Source organism: Benincasa hispida, chromosome 2, assembly GCF_027475165.1.
Source record: "Benincasa hispida cultivar pf3 chromosome 2, pf3_genome.v1.1, whole genome shotgun sequence".
Lineage (NCBI taxonomy): Eukaryota > Viridiplantae > Streptophyta > Magnoliopsida > Cucurbitales > Cucurbitaceae > Benincasa > Benincasa hispida.
Window position 1 is genome coordinate 39,754,327 of NC_143479.1, and position 20,293 is coordinate 39,774,619.

The window sequence follows — 20,293 nt, forward strand, 5'->3', positions numbered from 1 at the left end:
TATTATAAGTATCGAAAAGAATATAAATTTTGTGAATTTTTTTTGGAAACGACCACATGTTCGATCAGTTTAGATTATTTTTGTGATCTTATAAAAAATGTTATTGTACTACATCACATTCTCACCATCATAATCAAATGAAAAGTAATTATTCTATGTACAATTTCAATTCCAAATATATTATCCATATTATATAAAAATAAATTGTATGATATGTGAAATAATAAAATTAAGTTAGCAAGATTCAATATATATACATACAATATATCAATTAGTAATTAGAATAATTACCTTCAATATATATATACATACAATATACAATATACCAATTAATTGAGCAGCAATATGAAATATATTTTGTTAGTATATTTTACCGATTGAAGAGAATTAGAATTATTACAATTTTTGAAAAGAATATATGAAAAATAATCTATTATATTCTACAAATTGAGAAAAAAATTGAGATTGTCCAGTTTATGTCATAAATGATTTGAAAAACTACGTGTATATTTGAAAATTAATCAACAATAGCAAAACATAAAACTAAAAAATAAAAGAATGAAATAAAAAATAAACAGAAAAAAATAAAACTAATCTCATTCACAAAAAACTGCATCAGATCTCCAACTCAACTCAACACGGCACAACAAACCCAGGCAATAATTATCAACTCAACCTAATTCTGCACAACAAATACAGACAATAATTACCAACTCAACTCAACCCTGCAAACAAACACAGACAATTTAACTATCCAGATAATTTAACTCTCCAGATAATAATTACCAACTCAACTCTCTACTTTTATCACATACCAAACACACCCTTCACAATTGAGGGGAAATGTTACCCTATGTGATTGGTTATCATCAGTATTATTCTCATTCCAAAATAAATCATAAATGTTTCACAGAGAAAATTTAACTGGGAGTCTCAAATGGAAGTTGAACATCAGTCAAACAAATAAATAGGATTTACAGTATTCTGCTCTTGAACAAAGTTTCTGTTGCTAGTGAAGTTAGAAATGAATGCATCCCCAAAAAATTATCTAAGTTCAATCATCATGTTGAAAACTACAAGGAAAACAAACCAATTCACGTGGGTGCTTTCCTGTCGGTTTTTCTAACGCAACTAAAGTTTCTATCGCCGTCTTACCGCAGAAGAACCTGGTCCGCGCTGTATTGCGGTGGCTGACTGCTGTGGCTGTCCTTGTCCTGCTGCTTGACCACTAACTTGTTCTTCAGCCATGTTCATAGCTTGTGTTATGGCATTCATAACAATCAATCCAAGTGGTATCAGGTACATCCACTGGCATAATAGGGACACAAATCCAGTAAGAATATATCAAAATCTAAGGCTATGGAATAATTATTATTTTCTTTGAAACTCACATATTTAGCCCAAAATGACTTTTCAGGTGGCTTTACACCTTCCCCTTCTCCAGGCTCACCAACAAGTATGTCATCAGCAAATACAGGAGTTCTGTGAAAACCATTGAATCTAAACTTGAACATAGGATGTAATAAGAATATAATAGTTACGGCATCTCTAGTTCTAGATGACATTGGATTAGCGGTCTGTCTAAAAATTGTCAAGGCTCAATTGATGACCGGTTGGTTTTTCAGAATTAATGTTATAAACACTTCTCCCACTATAGAGTTTTTCGTTTTTGTTATCTACTTCTCTTTATTAAAAAAAAAAAAAGTTTTTGTTTTCTTATAACGATGAAAACCATTGGGAAATTGTGAGAAAACATGCACATTTCTCAAATACCAAAAACCAAAAGGTTATCAAACAGCCTATCTCACCCACATCAATGGTATAGAGAATTTTGAACTTCAGACTGCATTTGACAGCAAAACCAACACAAACTATCGTCTCAACCTATAGCACTAATCCATATAGATGATGTAAAGGAAGAGCTTATTTCGTTGTTTCTTCTCAAAGATTTGTAGGTTTGGATGATGTTTTGTATGTAAAAGAGAAGTTAGGGGATGAAGGTGCTGATTTTCTGAAAAAATCCAGAATAATTTTGGTTCGAACCTGAAATGGTAAGGATAATGCAGAAAAGAAGAGCTCGTTGAAGTATAAGAAAGCCTTAAAGAACCAGTAGTTGTGGAAGTTCTGTTTTGTTTTGTTTTGTTTTGGTGGTCTTAATATTTGGAAGGCTGGTGGCTAGAAAAGGTATCGGCTTTCAACGCAGACCCTTGATATTTGGGAGGTCGTTGGCAAATTTGAAGATGTAGCTTTTTCATCAATTCATCGGGATTGGATAGTCAACTATGTTCTTTGATCTCTTCTTCACTTTTCAAAACACTCATATTACAGCATCATCAATGCAGCGGGGCATGCTAACAAATTAGGTTTGACATGTGAAATGAAAGGGTAAATATGTAAAAATGCACTTACCTAGGAGCCTGCTCGCCGCTCTTCAAAAATGTGAAAGAGTTAAAAGACCATTTTGAAGGCTGAAGGAAAGACCATCCGTGTGAATGTTAGTGACCAGAAGTAATAAAATAAACCAAATAAAAGAAAAACAGTTCAAGAACTTTAATTATATATCATTACAGTTAATCATCTACCTTATTGTCTTTTTTTTTTCTTTTTATATCCATGAGTGTTCGAGCCAGCATACACGCACCTCGTGTAATCTCATGGGACAACTCGCCTGACCCTACAACATTTGAGTGTCAAGGAAACTCGTAGGAAATTAATTCCTACATAGGTGGTCACCATGAATTGAATCCTTGACCTCTTAACCATTTATTGAGACTATGTCTCCTTTTTTACCATTAGGCCAATCCATGGTGGTTATCAACCTTATTGTGTATAAAGACCAGATACTTTTGCCCACCTGAAAGAACTCCTTCAGGGCTTGGACAAGATTTGGATCTTGAAAGGGGTTCTGTTCTGACTTTATAGTAAGCTAGGCCAAGGCCCCTTGTATAGGTTGGCCTAGCTGATTGAAAGGAAAAGGGTTGAGCCCGTAAGGGCGTAAAACTCTAATCTAGTCTAAATCGGTGGTTCCTGTTTGGAGAAGAATCAACAGAATGGCTAAAGTATATATTATAGCAATCGCACTTAGAGTTAAAATATCATGACAGTTGTTCCGCCGCTATTCTTCCTGTTGGGTATGGGATCCCATTAGAATCGAGGTTCTAAATTCGGATCACTCACCTCTTTCTTCTTCCATTTTTCTAACGGGGTTTGCAATAAATTGCCTGTAAGTTTTCTCTTTTCTGTTGCATATTGGGCAAGTAAGTGAAAGGTAGCCCAGGGTAGTCTAGTTAGTTATCCGTTTAGTGGCACTTCAAGTTTTTCTCAAAGTAGTGTCATGTCAGCAGATGATAACCAAGCAATGATCTGCAATACTATGTATAAATTAAGTCCATAGTCAGCTCTTACATGCATTTTCCAAATGAACCTAGGAACAAGAGCATCCTTTGAGAAAAGCCAACAAAGCCCACTGCAAAAAGACTCCTCCCAAAATGCCTCTCCCTATGCCTAAGAGGGCTATACAATCAAGCAACCGAACGAAACTGATCCTCTGGAAGCCTAATGGTGAAACAAAAAATGACATGAAAACCCACAACGGTGACAAGAATGAGAATTACAACTAACGGCAACAGCGAAAACACTGGATGGGAATAACTACTTCAGGGATGGGATACTAGGTTAGGATTTATCGAGAGGAGAGAGGGGAGAGAAAACCAAGCAACAGGTTTTATTTAGAAGGTCACAGACCAATTTGATAACTCTGTCTAGTCCAGCAACTATTATTTGATTAATTCAACATCACTTTGACTCTCCATATGGTAAGATGCTTGTAGTTATCGCTAGGAACAAAACCAATTATAAGTCAGAGGGATACTTACAAGTTTCAATTGTCTGGGAAACGGGCATGCACCAGGGGTGCCATAATTAACGGCCAAAATATTAACACCATCCTGGAAGCAAAACAGCAGAATATGTGCTTTAGGACAATGAGATTAAGTACCGGAACCTTTCAGATACGATGCATTTACAAGTGTATTCAGACACACAAGTGAATATCTTTACTTGAAATCTGTTCAGCAGTATTAAAGTTATTCTCCTTGCTCCAATTCATTTAACCATTTTTATCTATACTCTTTATCCCATTAAAATAATATATATGGTTCTACATATAGTTATGAAGTTGTAGGGCCCACGAACTTTTTGAGCCACACCCCACCCAATATGAGTATTGCAAGAAACTAAGCTATATGGATTCAAACCCAACAGCGCCATATACTTCAAAGGAATAGGAAAAGTTTTCTATATTGTCATTAAACCAATTCACCCTACATTCTATTTTTTCTTTTATAAACACGAGTCCAAGCCAATTAGCACACTTCTCAACTGATTTCATAGAGTAATTGTCAAACATGACAATATTTGACATTGAGAAACTGGTAAGATATTTGACAAGTCATTTAAGAAAAGCTATAAAAAATTATGTAGATTCACTATAATCGGTTTGGAAAGCAAGCACGGCCATACAATGTCAAGACATTAAAGTTAATTTCATGAAAAGGTCAATGAGAAGTGATAACAATAATGTTTGATGAAAACAAAAGGTTGAGATTACCATGTGTATGACAAAATGCTCATCCAACTCTCCTCGTGGAAGACATCTCTGAAATTATAAAACGAAAAGTTTGGGTTAAATAAGAACCTTCATCTACAAATAGGCACATGAAATCAGAAGATGAAGACCACACCGCATGTAGCCTACGAGTTACGGAAATCAAGAAGTCTTGTACATGCAATGGATAAGATATAAGGTTAATATTCCTTTAGTAGAAATTAGAAAAATTATGTCTACATACCAAATAGTGACATTTAGCCTTAAAGGTTTAAAGTATATTCAAAAGCATCAGTATTCATCAGCCAAAGTGACAGAAAACAAACATGACATATTTTTATTGTTTTTATAATATTTTTAAGCTAATGTGGAAAATGCGGCAAAGTAATCAACTGAGTTCAAATTTATTAATTATAATAAATTCATAATTAAAAAGATTAGACACACAAAATTGAAATAAAACAAAATATACCAATATTAACCAAAAAAGTATAATGATAAATAAAAAATTAAAAACAAAAAACCTCCTAAACGAAACAAACTACAACATTAGACTCAAGAAACCTCTTCATATTCTATTTCTTAAAATATCATAACATCCACTTGGTTTTCTCTTTCAAGGCTGTTTCAAGTTTTATAGTTCAAGTTATTTATATGAATTAGAGGGCTTATATCTTCTCTGAATAGTTTTACTTGTTCTATCTATTCGGATTGCCGTTGCTTGTATTCTTCTAGTTCAAGTTTTCATTGTTGTTCCTTTATATATCATTGTAAGTTGAGCATTAGTGTCTTTTCATCCTATCAAAGAAAAGTGCAGAAAATTGAAAACAACAAAATAACACCAGTATTAACCCAAAAAAGATAATGATAAATTAAAAATTAAAAACAACAAACCTCCTAATCTAAATAAACTACAACATTAGACTCAAGAAACCTCTTCATATTCTATTTCTTAAAATATCAGCCCCGCCAAACCAAATCCCCATGGTCTCTCCTGCCCTTTCTCCTCTAGATTCCCTCTCTCATTTCTCTCTCAATATTTTTCTTATATTTTCCTCCAAATCTCCTATGACCCACAGGTTAGCTAGGATTGAGCCCTCTCCCCTTTCTACCTCTTCCCGAAGAACAATCATCAATAATTGATACCAAGAAATTCACAAACTTTGTTCCTCCAACGATTAATCAGAACAATCCAAAAATATCACTTTGCTTACCACTTTTCCTATTATTTATACATAAGGAAAAAAGAATAACAACTCTTTTCAATTTATCTCAGGACTCATGAGGGCCCATTGGACTGTGGTGGAATTTACTGTGCAATATGTTTCTGAAGAATAGTGCACGGGAAAATAATGTGAACAAAACTACAGATAAGTGAACGAGCTATAAAGCATTAGAAAATTAGATACAAATGCAACAAGCAGCAACGTACCCAAATATACCCACATCATTTTCTTAATCCCCATTCCAAACAGCTAGATTAACAGGTAGATACCACGATGTAACACTATAAAATTGTTTTCAGAAAACTCATATGACCCAAATAAGTAGTCCCGGGGTTTATAACCTATGACCTCTTGGATTGTGATTAATCTTTACCACCATACTCAGCCCTAGGATAGGCACCATGATAAGCTATAATTAATGATCTGCAATTTTTTTTTAAAGGAAATACAATTTTTCATGGATAAAATGAAAAGAAACAGATCTGCAATTAACTTACTGCTTTCACTGATGAGTAAACATAGCTCTCTCCCGATGACTTCAAAACATTTGTTGCCAATCTTACTCTGTAGAAACCATCTTCTTGCAACAAGGTCTACAAAAATAAAAATAAATATATATACATACATATATATATAATATTGAAACAGAAACTAGCTTCATCATTGATATAATGAAATGAGACTATTGCTCAAAGTATAACACTTAGATAAAAAAGGAAACATAACCAAAGAAAGCAAAATTAATTATATTTTTTTTTTAAAAAAAATAACTTCTCATTGATATAATGCAAAGGGATAAATGTTCAAGGGATACAAACTCTCCAAATGAATGAAAAGAAAAAGTACAAAAAAAAGCCACCTTAAAGAGATAAGGATAACCGAGAAAATAAATACACACTCAAGGAACTAAGAACTTTTCTAATATCTTCGTCTGCAAGACTTAGAGACCTTGCAAATAAATGATGAAGCTATGAATAAGGCCTCCGCTAAACACAAAACCAACCAATAGCTACTTCCAATTTTCCCCAACAGGAAAAAAGACAAGAACCAATCAACAATAAACCAAAAAAAATACTTCTTAAAACCAAACACAAGGCAACCTGTCGCAAATAAATTAATTCCCAAACCTCATGCCAAATCTGCACACCTCTCTTCGAAAAATTCTTCAATTTTTCAAGAACTATCCCATTAAAAGAATCTTTGAAAGAACCATCATCAGCAAAGAAGTAAAAGGGTCACTTCATGCAAGTCGATCCAACTACCTCAGAGAAGACAACAAAACTTTGCAAAGCTAAACCATGACACAACTTCCTTCTTAAGCCAAAGGAGGGATTTCACGATATTCAAGACCACAGGCTTCTATCAATGGACCAAATTTGGCCTGTATGGATGAAGGAATAGGAGTCTTCTGGTCACAATCTTGAAATAGCAGTTCAAAAGCTTCAGCAAAAGAATCTTCAAGAACATTGGCATCCATACTGAGAACTACTGGCTGAATGACTGATTCCACACTACTCAAACTTAACCAGAGTCAATGTCATAAACATCATCACAAGCAATGTTTTCTAAAGCTCAAGGCGCAATAAAGCACAACAGTTTTCTAGGGCTTAACCGCAAGCTTTTTTTCTTTGTGAGGTCTACTATATATAAAAATACTACATAAAGAAGAGAAAGCATAGTTAAATTGGAAATATGAAGAAAAAAGACCTCCAAACATAAAGAATTTGTATTTAGGCTTAGTAAATTTGATTTTTTTAGGTTAATAAAGAAGAAAAAATCTTAATTATTACTATTTTTAAAAAATAATCAGAATGCCGTGGCTTTGAGCCTTGGGGCTCCACAAAAAGAGCGAGCCTAATGCGCTTCTTATTTTGTGAGCCTAGCCCCAGACTTACGCCTAGCACCTAGATGCGCGTCCAAGGGCCGAGAGGGTTTCTTAAAACACTGACCACAAGGTGTAGGGTCCTTTTCTGAGTGAACAACGCATCTTGTTAAACCTATATCTATATCCATAGGAGTGAAGACAATATGGTTGTTTTGGGGTAAGATTGGTGGTGGAAAGCTGATATTCTGATTAGGTGCTGAAAGTTTTGTACAACTTTCTTCAACTGAATCTAAATTCAACAGAACTTTCCTCAAAATATGGATGGAATGAAGAAAACTCCTTTTTTATGAGAATTAAACAGCGGATATGTTGGAATAAAACCATTCTTCCTCTTGGGGCTTGAAATTTCAAATCTATAAGAGGGGTTTCTAATGGAGGCTCAAAAATCTCAATAGGAGCCTGCTCAAATGATCTCTTTATCAAAATCTCACCTTCCAACTGATTGTTTGCAATTAATGAAGAATTAAATTTCTCATTAAATTCTTGGGAAGAACAGATGCCTTGGAAACTTGAAGCTTCTTAAATGCGCTGCAACGTGGTTGGGAAGGAAGCACATGCAAACTATGTCCTTTTTCCTTGTATAGAACTTCAAAAAAGGCACAATAAATTTATCTTTAATACCTTTTACACTTAAAAGTAATGAAGAGACAAAAATCATAAATGACTCTTGAACTTCTTTGGCTATTGAAGTCTCGGCAGCAGCTTCAAACAACACAGAGGAAAATGTTAGACCACTACATCATCCTCAAGAGGGGCATTTAAGGGTAATGACTTCTCGGAAACCGGGCTGTTGAATTCCTTCTCATGAAAATCTTGATCAATAATTCCAACATCCCAAGACATAATTAATGTTGAATTCTCCAAAATAATTCCCAATTGCCTCCAAAATGCTACTCTCCCAACATAAAAGAGATAAGTTATTGATTGCAATCCAACCCCTTATAACCTTCAATCAAATCCAGGTGAGACTTGAGAGTGTTTTTTCCTTTGACCATTTCTCGATTACATAAGGTTTGCCAAGATTTGCCAAGACAGCATTACATAAGGTTAATCTTCCCCTCTAGATAGGTTGTACCTCTTCCAACGATCAAGCTTCAGATGGATCCTGTCCACAATTGGCTGCCAAAAAAACTTCTGTTTCGGATATCCACCAAGGGGTAATCCTAAGTAAAAGGTAGATTTCCAACTTTGCAATTGAGTCTTGTGGAGGTTGAAATCAGTGTATCTTCATCAATGTTGACTCCATACAAAGCGGATTTATCCCAGTTTACCTTTTGCCCCGAACACCATTCAAAGAAACCAATTGTTTGAATAAGTTTGTCCAACATGTTTTCATCATATTTGCAAAATAATAGTGTGTCATCCGCAAATTGCAAAATTGACAAATGAACCTTGTCTTTTCCTACCAAAAAGCCTTCAAACAAACCACTATCATGTGTTCTATCAATAAGAGCATTAAGAACTTCACTTACTATGATGAATAAGAAGGGTGATAAGGGGTCCCCTTGGCGAATTCCCCTTGTGGCAAGAATGCGGCCTCTTAGTCTTCCATTAATAAAGATTGAGAACTTTGGATTATTTATGCAACCCATAATCCATTCAACCCATTTTGCATGAAATCCCATTACAGCAAGGATTTTTTCAAGAAACGACCAATCCACACGATCAAATGCCTTTTCTAAATCTAGCTTTAGGATCCAACCTTTCTTCTTCTTTGCTCGATAGTCCTTTAAGGCTTCATTGGCAATGAGGACCGGGTCTGGTATTTGCCTTACCCCAATGAAAGCACTCTGTGTGTTTGAAATGATCCTGGGCATGACCTTTTTCATTCTCTCAGCTAAGACTTTGGTTAGAATTTTGTAAGAGGATGTGGTTAGGCTTATTGGCCTAAAATCTTTAACATAAAGTGATTCTTCATTCTTTGGGATGAGGCAAATAAAATTTTCCTTGGTGCAAGCATTTATCTTCCCATTCTTGTGAAATTCCTCGAACATTTTTCGGAAGTCATTTTTGAAACTAGACCAATATTTAAAGAAAAATTCAACTGTATATCCATTAGGACCAGGGGCTTTGTTTTTTTCAAGACTGTTAAGGCATGTTTAAGTTCTTCATCGTTAAAAGGAGCAATTAAAACTGCATTATGGGCTGTTGAAACATGCTTCAATCTGATTTCTGAAGGAAAAAATCTCCGGCTAGGCATTCTAGTGTATAAGGAAGAGAAAAAACTCAAAATTTCTGATTCTATATCACGAAAGGAATGTATGACTTCCCTGCTGTTTGATAATATTTCTGTAATCAGGCTCTTTCTCTTTGCTGACAGAAATCTGTGGAAAATGTTGGTATTCTCATCTCTCAGCTTCAGCCAATTCAATTTACTTTTTTGAATTAGGTTTCTTTCTTCAATAAAATACAGATTCATCAGATCCCATTTGATAGCGAGACGTATATCTAGCTCAAATGGTGCAAGAGCTTCTCTTTCAGCATTTGAGTCAAAAAAATCTACCTCTGAAAGCAAATCTTTCTCCATATGCTTCGTTTCCTTTTCAAAATTAGCAAAGCAAGCCTTAAGTACCTCTTTCAAATTTCGCAACTTTAAACTTATTTTGAATCTAGCCCAGCCACTAGATTGATCAGCTTCTAGGGAATGTGTAATGGCCTTTGAACAATCTACAATGGACAACCAGCTGTTGCAAAAACGAAAGGGAGAGGGACCCCCAATTGAAAGTTCCGGCTTCTAGCATTAGAGGAAAATTTTCTGAGAAGATTCTTTCTTTCTTGCTAACTCCCGAATTATCAAATAGTTCATCCCATTCCTTATTAATTAAGAATTTTTCAATAAGAGAACGGGAGTTGGAGTTTCCACCTTGTGACCAAGTGAATTTGCCATTGGAAAAGGGAATTTCTAGCAGCCCTGTCTCTTCTATAAACTTGTTAAATTTCTTCATTCCTCTTGTAACTCTTCCAATAGGAAACCTTTCATGAACCCATCTAGTGATATTGAAGTCTCCCCCTAAACACCATGGTTCAATGCAGTAGTAAGATAAGGAAGTGAGTTTTGGTCAAAGGAATCTTCGTTCTCTATAACCTGCAGCTCCATATACATTGGTCGCCCAACAGATATTCTTGCAACTAGTTGTGAATTTATTTGAAAGCGAATAGCCTCCTTTGAGGAATTCCAAAGGAGTGATTTTACTTTCATCCCACATGAGTAGCAACCCACCAGATTTACCAAAAGCTTCCACCGAGGTCCATCCTATTCCATTTCAGCTCCAAATCGCTTTTATTAACCGTTGATCAATCTCCGGACATTTGGTTTCCTGAATCATTACTAAGTCAAGATGTTGATTTCGAATGAAGTGCTTCAAGGCGAGACCCCTGGTGTTCCAAGATATAATTTTCATGCTTGAGGCACCTCCCTTTGGGGCGCAATTTCCTGCACATGAAAGCCACAAGCAACGACTAAAGAGGAAAACTAAGAGGGAATTCGAGAAGGAAAAACTTGTGTAACTCTTACTGGGGAATGATGTTGAAGGAAGAGAGCTCTATAAGCTTCCCCCAAATGATCATGTGAGACTTCTTCTTCAACTGTTGTGTTTTAAGGGTTCTTGATCGAGCTCTTCACTACTTACACTGATGTTTGTCTCATCGATTGATTCATCATCTGAATCTTAGACTGAAACATGGGTTATTTGCTTCTTGTAATCTTGGGAGAATGTTCCTTGGACAAAGGAGACTTTTGAACCTGGAATGTTGAAATTTGAGCTAGTGATTACTGCTGAAGAATGTCTTTTTCTTGGGGGGCTTTTGCTTAGAGGAACCAAAGATTGAACACAAATATCTTCCAAAAAAATCCAGATTTGTTGAGTGATTTAGCAATTAATCAACTGAGGATTTATTGTTCTGATAGCCCGGTTTTAAGGGTGAATAAATGATGTCTGGTTCTTCCTCTTCCAAATGAAAGCTTGGTACTTGTGATTTTGAGGAAGGAGCTTGAACCGGACTTGAAAGAGGATGTGGCTGTTCAATTTCTGAGTCTGCATCAATTGTTTGCTGAACTAGTATGTCCCTTGAACTTCCCCTTCTTGAAAATTGCATTCCTTGGTAGAAGAAGAGGGTGAGTGAACCGAACCTTTTCCTTTGTCTAATGATGTCTGTCCTTCTTTCCTCATAAACTCAGGAGAGAGAGAGGGTGAATAGGGGAGTAAATGCTTCAGCTGTAATTATAGCAATCCTTCCAATATCCAGGTATGTACTGTTTTTTTTTAAGCGCGAAAGTTCCTTTTTCCAATGTAATTTCGTTAGAAAAAGACTTGTTTATGGTTGTATGCAACTCTTCAGCTTCACTTGCAACTGCTGCTTTGCTGTCAAACATTTCCACGGAGAATCCTTCATCTACCATAGTGGCTTTAATTCGAAAAATATCTAGGGTATTTGAAAAGTCACTTGCCAAAATGCTACTTGTATTGGGAAGAAATTTGCTCTGATCGACCAAAGAATCCTTGCCTTCAAAATGGACTAAGAATTTCCCCAGGTTTGAATCTTCAATAGATAGAGTTGCTGGGATGAAACCACATAAATTGTTTTGAACTTTAATTAGAGTTGAGGTGCAGTCCAAAAAAAAAAGAATTTTCCCAAGTTTGAATCTTCAATAGATAGAGTTGATGGGATGAAACCACATAAATTGTTTTGAACTTTAATTAGAGCTGAGGTGCAGTCCAAGAAATTTAATGTTTGTGAAGAAATTTCCATTAAACCACCCAAGTGATGACCAATGGCTTCAAAGACTGATTTTTTCCAAAACGGCAAGGGTAAGTTCTTGATGTAAATCCATCCCCTTCTGGCAGGCTGTGATCCATTTTGGACCAGTGTCTGCTAGATAGGGATTAATTGAAATAGATGTCTGAAAATAATCTTCAAGGGTGGATTTAACTTTCCTCCATGAGTAAAATTCCATTAATTTTGTTACCACAAGCAGGGAATATCCATGTTCAACATTTCTTTCTCCTTTTTGAACCAAATGGATGAGGAATCGGAATGTATCTTGATTTCCTTCAACTTTATTGGTTTATCTGATCGTACTGCATTTGCAAATGAACTTGTAAAAACTCTGTTTCTTGGAATCTCATGAAGGTCTTCTTTGTTAAGTTGAGGATTTAGAGTATTAAGCATCATAGTTTCCTTGGGTGTTGAAAAGGAGTACCAGCTTGTTTGTTTCTCCCGGCTAGAATATGGATGTTTCTTCTATCACCCGAGGAAGGCCATAAGGCATATTCAACAAACCAGTCTTCTTTAGCTCGGAATTTAGCAAGACGAGAATACTACAACCAGTTTTGATTTTTTCTGAATAAAAATCTCTCAACGGTTCTTTGAGCATCATATTTAAGCTTTCCACAAGCCATTCCACTGTCTAGGAAGATATCGTTACTATTTGACCTCTTTCCAAGTCTTCAATCAAAAAGCTTGAATGAACAGACCACATGCAGAAGTGTCTGTTGATTATGTTGCAGCTTTTGATTTCCAAAGGTGTTTCCATGACTTTGTAGTTACGAATGTATGGGTGAAAAGATGATGAAAATGGCAGGTGGGTGAGTGCTGATCGGAGATGAGAGATTATCACCGGAGCAATGTTCGGGGAAGGAAAGTGGGATGGAGGAGAGAGAGGTTCGTCGGAACTATAGACGGGAGAGGTGAAGAGGAGAAAGGAGAAATGGTCACCGAGGATATGGTCAGGGTAGGGAAAGAGGAGATAGGAGAGAGGAGAGAGCCTCCTCAACTAGAGCTTCTTCGAACCAAAGAAGTTGCTTGTGATGAATAACAATGAAGACGAGGCGAGAACCATCTTTTCCTTCAATCTTGACAAAATGAAAACCTAAAGAATTAATGAAGTAGAATTTCTTCCCCAGACAACAACTGTTAAGCCTCATATTCTGAAGGAGCAATAAGCCAAACTTAAAATTTGATTGATAAACTTGAACTCTGGGAGTCTAAAATGAATGAAGACTAAGATGGATGAAGACTACGAATGAAGGGAGGAAGAGGAGAACAAGAACCGACATAACAAATTCTAAAGAAAATAATATTGATAATAATAAATACATAAAAAATTAAAAGGAACTTCAATCTAGATTTTGAGAATTGTACGAGCAATATACAAAAAGAAATAACCAAGGTAGAGAGTTGTTACCGTGAACTTCTTCTTATCCTCTTCGGTAAAAGCATTTCTTGAAAACCGCATCTTTGTAAGTGACTATCAAAGGTAAAAGAGCATGTCAGTTGCAATAAGCATGTGTAATAGCTACAAATTTAGGATGCTTAGAATAAGAAAAACTGCAAAGTCTGCAATTACTGAATTATTGTACATAAATTTTAAAATATAAAAAGAGTAGTGAATTGCTGAAATAACATAAAAAGAGAGAAACTAAAGGACAATTAAATTTAATTACTTCCATGGATATCCAGAAGAAGAAAGTGTATTGAATTTGCATATCATTAAAAGCATAAACAACAAAGCAAAATGTTAGAAAGGATAAAACTTGAAAATGTAAGGTTGCTAGGTTTTGTGTTTCTCAATGGCCGTCAGTACCAATTTTCTCTTTGTAATTTTTTTTTTTTTCTTTTGAAAAGGAAACCATACTTTTTATTAATGCATAAAAAGAAAGTACAAGAGATGTGTACTTAAAAGGAAACGATACAAGACTCGGGATCAAGAGACGCATCCGGGCATCTCAACTAGGTTGACACCGCCTTAACGTCCTCATCACATCCATATAACTCAAACAAAACATAAAAGAGAGAACTTACAAGAGGATTGAATACAAAGAAAAACTGTCCTCTTTTGAGAAATATAATACAAAACAAAAGGAAAAACAAGAAAATAAGTCTAAACTACTTAATCTTCAAGGTTGGAGAGTAGTGCCCCTTCTCTTTAAAACATAATCAATCCGGGAGGATGAAGGCTTTTCAATTTAAACATAAGTCTTGAAGGGAGTACGCTGCAAAATGCTTAGAAAGAAAACACCATTGAGTCTTATTTTGCTTGATCCTACTCCCTCTCTTTAGTAGGAATTCCTTTTCCATGGGCCTAGTTTTTTTGTGTAGTTCATTATAAATAAAAATTAATTTTCTTTTCAAAAAAAGATACTTTTGATAACAGAACATATACGATTCATATATACTACATCTTTCCATGAGCTAACATCAAAGAAATATATTTCGGTGGAAAATCATCAAATTTGCTGCCCAGAAGGAAGTTAGCAGCTTTAATATAGCCCGTAACTGTGCCTTCCCTTTAAATTTGGCTTCCAATACCCTCTCCCTCCCCGTTAAAGATGCAAGTACACAACACTAAAACATGTTGACTTCCTCATTTTGAACTACATCCGAGGGAAAATAATACGATTGAAAACAGAAAGAAATCTTTCAAAAGCACCTCGCTTACCCGAAGTTCCCCTAATCCTCAACCAACTTCGAAAAAACGAAGTGTTTAATTTTTTTACCATTCTATATGACTTAACACCCAAGAATCACCATGAAGGAGACGAACATGATAGTGGCCTCGATTTTTTACTAATTCTTTGAGGATGCAAGGAGAATCTAGATGAGGTGTGAGAGACACTATTTTACGGCATCAAGTGGATCATTTAATACCAAAGATATTCATTGCAAATCTTTGAAACAGTAAATTTAACTAGAAGGAACAACAGTGAACCAACGAAGGCATGTGATAATTCTTCCAAAATCTACACAAACTAACATTTCGAATTACCATCCAAGTTTCTCAAAGTATAAACAGCACAACAAAAGAAGTAAACGAAGATCATAGACATAGAGCCACCTGACCACCATGGCTCGAAGTCTTCAGACGTGCAGTAAATAAGCCAGCAGAAGCGAAATCAGAATCCCCAAATGAGTGCTCTAGCTGAAATTGGACCTTAGAATCCGAATCAGGATCAGAAAATCGCCTCCTAGTCGATGTCGGACGGCTTGGAGGAGGTGTGGATCGGGTATGAGCGGCATCGGTATACTGAATCTGATGAGTCCCTTCAAATTCGTCATCATCAACGAGAAGCTCGTCGGATTGAAAAGCCACAGATGAACAAATCAAGAGGCAGAAGATGAAGCCACAGCGGAATTCCATGGCTGAACTTCCGAAGAACGATCAGAGTGACCTTCGACTGAGTAATCGAATATTGTATGTACTTCGGAAATAAATAAAATAATAGTTTTTTTTTTTGGGTTAAATATTCTCGCCGAGGTTTAGAATTTATGACAAATTAGTTGCTAATTTCAAAATTAAACAATCGAAAAGGTTTGATTTTAGATCGTATTTGGATCAATTTCTTTAGTAATCGTCTAATGATCTCGAGATTAAAGGTTCGATTTTTTCATTGTAAATGATCGAAAAGGTTTATGAGTAAAAATAAATTATAAAAAAATATTTTAAATAATAAATCAACTGAAAATATTTACAAATAATAACAATATATCACTGTATGTTGACATTAATCTATCGCGGTCTATCACGATCTATTACATGATTAAATTTTGCTATATTTGTAAATAGTTTGATTTATTTTCCTATATTATCTTTTTAGCACTTATGCTTTTTAAGGTATGAATTTGAGAAAAATAATTTTAAGATTTTAAAAGATGAAAATGATTTAAATTTTTATTTGCATTTGGAACAAAAGTAATTTGAAATTACTTCAATTAAATTTTGATTGTTTAGATGCTCATTATAAATAAAAGAAAAATATAATCGTTTAATGTTTGAATATTATGAGAATTAAATATTTTTTAGTTTAATCCGGATCATCATTGTTATTTCATCTCCATTAAATTATGCTCAAATTAATAAGTAAGGAATAACTAATAATTTAATATGTGATATTAGAAATCAATATAGAATTTTGGAAACAAACTCAAAACCTTTAATTAAATAGAGTAAATTATCAATTGCATCCTTATAGTTGTGATATGTCAAGTTGAGAGAGAATGCTAAAATTCTGAAAATACCTCATAGATGCATTAAAACTTTGAAAAGTTTAGTTTAAATACTAAACTTCATAACAACTCAAAGGCTGATGGTTACCAACGGTAACTAAAGAAAGAAACTAAAGATTACAAAATCAAGATTTACAAGAATCTGTCAATATAACACTAAAACCTAAAGAACCGGTTAGAAACCTAAACTAATAACAAAAGATAAAATATATTAAGAATTAATACATCAAATTCCCTCCATGCAAATAAAAGAAAACTCGTCCTCAAGTTTAAGTTGAAAGAGAAAATTAGTCTGATGGGAAATACTCTGTCAAAATGGCAATGTTGAAGACTTGACTGATATTTAGATCAATGATCCACTTTTATAAGCATTGTCACCATACTTCTTCAAAACCCTAAAAGGGCCAAGTTTTCATGGTTGAAGCTTGTTGTAAGATCCAACTGAAAATTGAGTTTTGTAAAGATGTATCTGAAGGGAATTGGGATCGAATCTCGTTGCAGCGAAAGCATTCTTGTGTGAGATCGTCTTACATCCTACAAATCGATTTTACATTAAACAAAATCATCATACTAAGCATAATATATAAACATGTAAATTAGCATGTATTAGGAAAAAAAATTAGAACGATTCTTACATTTGTAGATTCCCAAGTGCCACGAACAATCCTATCCTAGTTCCAACAAACGGATCTCCAACGATCTTGATCACAAACAATTTCTTGAACAATCTCAAACACTACCATGAGAGTAACCTCGTTATTCTCTAGGATTCCAATAGAGGGATTGGTGGTATTCAACTATTGGGAGAGGAGAAAAGAGTTTTGGAGAGTAGTGAGGATTTTCTTTATGGCTTAGAGAAAATTCTATACAATAACACTTAGTGTTGTGTATTGTGTCTTGTGTATTGCCAAAAGGCCATGGGAGGTCTTTATATAGAGAAGAACTAAGTTCTTTTCCTAATATTTTTCTTTTCTATAATTATTAAATAATACTTATTTAATTTGCTCATTTAATTAAATAACACCTATTTAATTACTTAACCCAATTAAATAACACTTATTTAGTTTTGATTTGCACAATAATTAAATAACTTTTTATACAATAAACTCAATTTAATGTATATATTTAATTATCATATACATCTTATATATATGTGTAACCTCTCCATTAAAAAGTTATTTGTGAATTTAATTTACTTGAATTAATTAATCTGAATCTTATTCAAATATTGTTTTCCATTTTAATTATAGATCATATCCATAATTAATTATATATTAATCACATTAATATATAGTTTCCTCAAATTAATTTGAAAAATTCAAAATATTCCTCTTAAATATCCTCTAGTGAGTAACAAGGGGACCTGGTGGATCTTTAGATCAGAAGCTCAAATGATATGAGATTAATTGGTTAAACTCATTAACCAAGTTAATCAATATTCGTTCACTGTGGGTACACTCCATTAAAGATCTACAGCTGCACTCTTCTCACTACAGATGTATTTATGTGTCCACGGATATAGATCAATACTAACAAATTAGTCCTTCACGAGTGTTTGTAACTCCAACTGGGTCAAACTACCGTTTTACCCTTGGATTACCTCTGACTTCTTAAGTACTAGTGCTCCTCTAATTAACAACTTGTTCATGGTCTAACCAATAAACAGAAACCCCTCTCAGGCCAATAAGAGGGTAGGGTCCTTTGTTCAAGTCTCTGAGACACCAGTTAAGGGAACACTCATCTATTTACCCTCAAGGCTGGAAGAAGTGAACTCCATCTTGTATTATTATGTTCCCAGCTCCCCGTTCAATTTTGTCCTCAAAATGGTAAGCATATTGGGTTGGCGATTTAGACACCCCCACCTATACAAATCAAAGGATAATTCCTCTTGAATAGGAGTTCATAAAATACTCAAGATTAAGACTAAGTTATCTAGGTCATCCTATTGAAATAGAAACCTAACTAGTCAACGGTGTTACATCTAGTGGTTTCTATTTCACGGTCCAGTCTTATGCAAACTTATTGCATAAGATACCCCCACTCATGTGTCACCTACACGAATGCATTGGATCATTACATTTGTATCAAATACAAAGTGGGTCGTATTCATAGTGTTACCAAGATAAGATACCCAACCTTATCCATATACTATAGACCCTTTAGGTTGTATCTTGAACATTGATCCCTATATGTCTCCACATACAATTCAAGGCTCATAAGACATCCTTGGATGTTAGTTTATTTGATTTAGGTTATTAAGACAAAATAGACAACAATACAAGCAATAACATTTATGAATTAACATCCATAACTCTTTATTGATGACCATCAATAATAACATTTACTATCTACAAGTTTTAGGGTATAAAACCCATCAGTAGCAGCACCAAATATCCTTATTTGAATTCTTGAACCTCTTATGTATCAACATCCAATTTTTACGTATCAGTCATCTTCTCCAAATGTTCAGTAACTTTCTTGTTTAGTTCAGCTACTATTTCAACCATTATTTCTACCTCCAAGCTAAGATCAACTAAAGAAGATAACTTAGCAAGATCAACTGTTAACTTAGGTAGCTTAGTATATACAATCCCAAATGGGGTCTTCCTTGTTGATCGATTCTTCATGTGATTATAGGCAAACTCAGGTTGAGCTAAGAAAAGGTCTCATTGTTTTGGTTTCTCCGTTTCAAGGCAGCGTATAAGATTTCCAAGGACTCAATTTGTGACCTCTATTTGTCCATCGGTCTGGGGGTGACTTGTTGTGCTAAACTTCAAATTTGTGTTGAACTTCTTCCATAAAGTCTTCCGAAAGTAGCTCAAGAATTTAACATCTTGATATGAAACAATAGACTTAGGAACACCATGTAAACCCACAATTTCCTTTAAAAAAAAGAGTTAGTAACATATATGGCATCTGAAGTTTTACGACTAGGAAGGAAATGAGACATTTTACTAAATCTATCAAATAATACTATAAGGATTGAGTCATACCCCCTTTATGTTTTTGGAAGTCCCAAGATGAAATCTATTGATAAGTCTTCCCAAATGCTCTATAGGTATACGCAGAGGAGAGTACAATCCTGTATATTTGTTGATGCCCTTTCACTTTGACAGAGAAAACAGTGTTTAATGAAACATCCTTACATAATTGTGTGGCCATATTTATCATTTAAAAGCCAGAAAGTCTTGTCTATTCCAAAATGACTAGCCAAACCACTACTATACAATTCCTTAATTAATAATTCTCGAAGGGATGTTCGAGGGATACATAACAAGTCATTCTTAAAAAGTAAACCATTAACTAAGTGAAAAGTCTTTACAATTAATACGAGAGTTGCAACTACTCCATATATCACCAAAAGTCAGGATCATTTCATATAATGTGGGAAGAGAATCAAATGCCACAATGTTGCTTTTAAGTATAATTAACAGATTAACCTTTCTATTTAATGCACCAGGAACTACATTCATGCTACTAACCTTATGTTTGATACCAAAATCAGAATGTTAAACAAAAGGCAATCAATATGCATGGTAGAATAGAATGTTTTAGTTTCTGTTTTGCAAGAAA

At 34.6% G+C, this 20,293-nt stretch overlaps 1 protein-coding gene across 1 annotated transcript; it reads right to left on the reverse strand.

The window, feature by feature from the left end:
• Positions 1–859: 859 nt before the first annotated feature.
• LOC120071090 (ER membrane protein complex subunit-like protein) lies at positions 860–16,029 on the reverse strand. The gene is made up of 8 exons (XM_039023133.2): positions 15,552–16,029; positions 13,902–13,964; positions 6,330–6,425; positions 4,610–4,657; positions 3,876–3,947; positions 2,410–2,468; positions 1,392–1,482; positions 860–1,308 (listed from the first exon to the last, which is right to left on the reverse strand). Exons 1-8 carry the CDS (start codon positions 15,852–15,854, stop codon positions 1,141–1,143), a joined length of 900 nt encoding a protein of 299 aa, XP_038879061.1. The 5' UTR covers positions 15,855–16,029; the 3' UTR covers positions 860–1,140.
• Positions 16,030–20,293: the final 4,264 nt, after the last annotated feature.

Bases quoted from the DNA above. Each gene is read 5' to 3' on its own strand.
- LOC120071090 (XM_039023133.2), bottom strand. From the start codon at position 15,854: ATGGAATTCCGCTGTGGCTTCATCTTCTGCCTCTTGATTTGTTCATCT. The intron at 4,658-6,329 runs GTAAGTTAATTG...TTATAATTTCAG, and splicing joins TTTACTCATCAGTGAAAGCA to AGATGTCTTCCACGAGGAGA. The intron at 1,483-2,409 runs GTAAGTGCATTT...TGGTTTTCACAG, and splicing joins AGCGGCGAGCAGGCTCCTAG to AACTCCTGTATTTGCTGATG.